At 36.4% G+C, this 5,287-nt stretch overlaps 1 protein-coding gene across 1 annotated transcript in view; it reads right to left on the reverse strand.

The window, feature by feature from the left end:
• Window positions 1-5,065, reverse strand: part of WNK3 (WNK lysine deficient protein kinase 3) — a gene marked incomplete at its 5' end in the record, with an annotated part of 68,520 nt that extends 63,455 nt beyond the window's left edge. Inside the window, 3 exons of the mRNA XM_006771328.2 lie at window positions 1,895-1,983; window positions 3,982-4,139; window positions 4,845-5,065. Of these exons, the coding sequence (XP_006771391.1) occupies window positions 1,895-1,983; window positions 3,982-4,139; window positions 4,845-5,065 (468 nt within the window). The remainder of the gene's footprint in view (window positions 1-1,894; window positions 1,984-3,981; window positions 4,140-4,844) is intronic.
• Between the last annotated feature and the right edge of the window lie 222 nt (window positions 5,066-5,287).

Here is a 5,287-nt window from a genome sequence, read left to right on the forward strand (position 1 = left end):
GTTTCTGTTGGGATACTGAAAAAGTTCTGGAAAAAGACAGTGGTGACAGTTGTACAACAATGTGAATGTACTTAATACCACTGAATTATAACACACAAAAAGGACTAAAATGGTAAATCTTATGTTATATAAATTTTACCATAATGAAAACAAATATATACCTAGATATGGCCTGTTGGTACAAACACAAAGAATATTCTGTAATAAAGCTATAATTACATGGGCCTTACCTTAGTGGCTTTATGTATTCTCAGATAAGCAACACTAAATTTAGATAGAAAAATAATAAAAGTAGGTAACAGTCAATCAAATGCTGGTGGAAATACTTTCTATAAAGGACCTTTTTAAAAAACATATTTTTATTGATTTCAGAGAGGAAGGGAGAGAGAGAGGAAGAAACATAAACGATGAGAGAAAATCATTGATCAGCTGCCTCCTGCATGCCCCCCCGCCCCCCACTGGGGATCGAGCCCACAACCTGGGCATGCGCCCTGACCGGGAATTGAACCATGATCTCCTGGTTCATAGGTTGATGCTCAACCACTGAGCCACACCAGCCAGGGCAGGACCTGTCAACTTTATTAACCAAAATCAATAAGGAGGTAAAAATCAAATGACTAATCCTTCAATTTAAGTCAGCAACTGTCCAAAGCTCAAATGAAAGGGAAATATAAGCTAAAACTAAAAGGAGTTGTCCACAAGAAAAACAGATATTGTGATACAAATAATCTAGAATACCAATTCTTGAATAAAAACAGCCCTATCAACTTTACCATCTATATATATAAAAGGCTAATAGGCTAAGTGTCCCTCCAACCATCCAACCAGTCACTATGATGTGCACTGACCACCAGGGGGCAGACGCTCAACACAGGAGCTGTCATGATGCGAACTGGCCATTTACAAAGAAATGGCATTGAGGACCTGGCACCCACAAAGCAACACTCAGCTTCCCCCAAGTGGGACAGAAGCCCCACCACCACCCCAGAGCAACAGCCCACCAAATCGCAGCAAAACAAACACTGCCAAGACCCATGGTGCAAAATGTGGCCCCCAGCCCAGCTCAGACCAGAAACGGCTGCTGTGGGGGCCAGGTAATGACATCACGTAGCAACGCCCAGCTTCCTCTCCCTAGCGACTAGCCTCCTTGAAGTTTCTTCAGCCCAGGAAGATGACTTGCTTTATAGCCAGTGCCTCCAGAACAAAACTAAACTCTCTATTTTCAGACTGATCTAACTCTGGCTACTCAAGATGACCGTGGGGGACCTTATATATGGCTAAGTTGACTCGCGCATGAGCGATACATATAAAGCTCTCGCTGGTGCCAATCACACACATGTGTTTTGATCTGTCATTGTCCATCGTGAATTTGGTTGACACTTTTATTATAAAGAAAGGGCAAATAGTGATATTAAAATATTTCTTCTAATTAGTTTCCTTTCAATGTGCACGAAATCCATGCACCAGGCCTCTAGTCATAATATAAGGACATAGGGTTAAATTTAAAAAACCTGATGAGTTGATGGTTACATTTTTAAAAAACTATCATTAAAAAACCATTTAAGTACTTACATGAAGGTGACCCACAGAAGCTCTCTACTTAATCAACTGTCAGAAGTAAGTTAATGGGGGAGGGGGAACCCACTGACTTAAATTGATGCCTCAAGGTGATGAAAGCTTGTCACAACACACACACACAACTCAAATGTTGCTTCAAGGAAAATTTAGCAGATGATACCCAAGTCTAAAATGGCAAACAAGATGTACTGATAAACTTTACTAAAGACAGTATGGTTTGGGTTTGGCTTCCATGCAAAGGTCAGAAAATGACCGGGTGCAAGGTAAGAGAAAAATGCATCCATCAGTTATGTCATTTCACTACATCAGCACCCACCTTTCAGATTTGTTTTGACGAATACAACCTTCGATGATTTCTTTCACTTCAGGATCAGTGACTTTATTGAAACTGGCTGGTTTTATGCCCTGGGAGGAGAAAATGGTTTCTAGTTACAAATGAAGCAACTGAAAGCCCAAATCAACATGACTTTTATTACAATAATGGTTTTTACCCTAAACTATATTCAAGTTTTAAATGAGATAAATATATACATACAGTATGTCTTTAACAACTTTTTGACAGGGATTTTGTCCTCATTCTAGAGATAACAGTGAAGGCTGCAAATAATCTAAATCAACAATAATAGAGCCCAAATTGCATATTATGTAATATATATGTGCCAATATTATATAGAAATTAAAAATGTTCTCAAAGTAATTATTAACATGGGAAATTCTCATACTGTAACATTAAGTAAAAAAAAAAACAAGACCCCAAAACGTACAAATAATACTACCCCAATTAGCAAAATATAATAAACAAATATTTTTTGAAATCAGAAAATAATTCAATGTTATTAAAGAACACTTACGAAAATTCCTAAGAAGGACTGCTTTATTGCAAATATTCAAAATCAATATTATTTCAAAGTCCTCTAGAATGGCTAGGTGAAATAAACAATTAAATTGATGATTTGTTGGAGAAACTAGGTCATTTTGCCTATAGAACAGTGGTTCTCAACCTGTGGGTCGCAACCCCTTTGGGGGTCGAACAACCCTTTCACAGGGGTCGCCTAAGACCATCGAAAAAAAAACATATATGATTACATATTGTTTTTGTAATTAATCACTATGTTTTAATTATGTTCAATGTGTAACAATGAAAATACATCCTGCATATCAGATATTTACATGACAATTCATAACAGTAGCAAAACTATAGTTACGAAGCAGCAACGAAAATAATTTTATGGTTGGGGGTCCCCACCACATGAGGAACTGTATTAGGAAGGTTGAGAACCACTGCTCTAGAATATCCCATGTTCTGGACATTAGCCTATTTCCTTTTTTTAATTGACTTTTTCAGAGAGAGGAAAGGACTGAGAAACATTGATGTGAGAGAGAAACATCAATCAGTTGCCTCCTACACCCCCCCACACACTGGGGATTGATCTAGCAACCTGGGTATGTGCCCTGACCGGGAATGGAACCTGCCACCTTTTGGTGTATGGGATGATGCTCAAACGAACTGAGCTACCAGCAGGGCTGGCCTTATTTCTTATTGTCTATCTAACACAAGCCTCTGAAGTCAGACTTAGGGTCAAAATCCATTAGTACTAGCAATGTGAATGTGGATAAGTCACAATCTCTGATACTCAGTCTTATCATTTATAAACTGAAGATAGCACCCTCTTGTAGAGATATAAAGATGAAGGCATGTGGCATACAGCATACATTTAAAAACAGCACCTATTAGCATTAGTTCCTGGAAACAGTCTAACGATCGCCTTCCTGGCCTATCTTGAGTCACCTAATTGGATATGATGTAGACCTCTTTTGAACAATCCTAACATTTTGCTTCTACCTCCCTTATGTCCCTTACAATAAATACTCCCATGCACTTATTTGTATAATTATTTGTGAATTTATATCACTCTCCTGCTAAAAATGTAAGCTCTTTGTGGGTAACAGACACTTCTTATACATCTTTGCATTCCTTGCAATTTCTAAAATATTATTCATAGTAAGAATCAAACACTGTATCTGTTGAACTATATTTTGAATGCCCTTTCTTAATCAGGCTTTTAGCACTAAAAGAGACCCTCAAAACTATTTAGCCAATCTTTATTATTCAGGTTTGGAAAATAAGAACCATCTAATAAGTATCTAAAAATTCTTTACAAACAAATAGATATTGATGATATGTCTATGTTTTCCCAAGGATACTAATACAGAGCATTTTATATGACCCTAATAGAATATAGGTATACAACATATATCTAAAACTTGTTTCGTTACAATTATATTTAATTTAGCACTGCTATACAGAACTGAACCAAAATTAGGTTTTACTCAGTTTACTTAAACCAACTTCAACATGAAATATGGCAGTTTGTGAAGTAAAAAGAATAAAGTTATACCTACACTAGTTACTTTACGGTATATTTGAGCTGCATTTTGGCACTCAGAATAAGGGTACTCCGAAGTAGCCATTTCCAGCATACACATTCCAAAAGCATAGACATCTACAGATTCATCATAGTGCTCTTCATACATCTCTGGGGCCATAAACTCAGGAGTCCCTACAAGGTAATACCACAACCACACTTTTATTGAAAAGAAAAATGTATTCACAAAATTTACTTTCCCTTTTCCATAAGAATTACTTGAGTTAATTTGTGCTTCCTAAAAGAAATTTATAAATATAAAATTTGTTGAATACTTGCTATATCTATATAAAGCACTTAAAGAATTTCATTAACTTTCTGTTCTGATAAAGTACAATCTGTAATGCTCAAGATTAGGTCATGATCACTAAAATTTGTTTTTATTTCTATCCTTTTTAGTTATTAAAATTTTTCATAATTAAATTAGTAAATTAGCTTTCTTAAGTCCTTAGAAACTTTCAATAATTTAAAATATACCCCACAAAAGAAATACACTAGGATATCTCAAAAATAAGGCAAGATGTAATATTTCAAAGCAAATTCACATACTAGGCCAGAGGTCAGCAAACTTCTCCATTAAGACACAAATGGTAAATATTTCAGGCTCTGCCATCATATGGTCTCTGTCACAACTACTTAACGCTGCCATTGTAGTACAAAAGCAGCCATGGACAATACACGAACAAGTGGGTATAGCTGTGCTCCAATAAAGCTTTATTTATAAAAATAGGCAGCAGGGCCAAATTTGGCCCATGGGCTACAGTTTGCTGCTCCCTGTTCTAGACAAATACAATCAACAACTCTCTTTACCCAACCAATCAACTATAAAATGTTAATCACCAATGACACTCTTAGCAAATGATGTGCGCATTAAGGTAGCGAGGCCTAGGTCACCAATCTTCACAGATCCAGTAGGTCCCGTGATGAAAATATTGTCACACTTGAGATCCCGGTGAATAATAGGAGGAGTCCTAGTGTGCAAGAACTGCAACCCCTTTAAAATTTGCCTGCACCAGCTCCTTAGGACCTTTGGTTTCATGACTTTAAATCGTTTTAAGTACCTATATAAAGAAACAAAAGACCACATGTTAATAAACATACCTAACTTACTATATGAGCAGTATTAGGGTAAATCACGTAAGCTAGCAGATATTGTATATGCCATACTACTATTACCATCACTAAGTTGTTGGGGTTTTTTATCTGTTTCTTTTAAATATGTATTTTTTTATTTCAGAGAGGAAAGGATAGGAAGAGAGATAGAATCATCACTGATGAGAGAG

Source organism: Myotis davidii, unplaced genomic scaffold (genome assembly GCF_000327345.1).
Source record: "Myotis davidii unplaced genomic scaffold, ASM32734v1 scaffold2663, whole genome shotgun sequence".
Classification (NCBI taxonomy): domain Eukaryota; kingdom Metazoa; phylum Chordata; class Mammalia; order Chiroptera; family Vespertilionidae; genus Myotis; species Myotis davidii.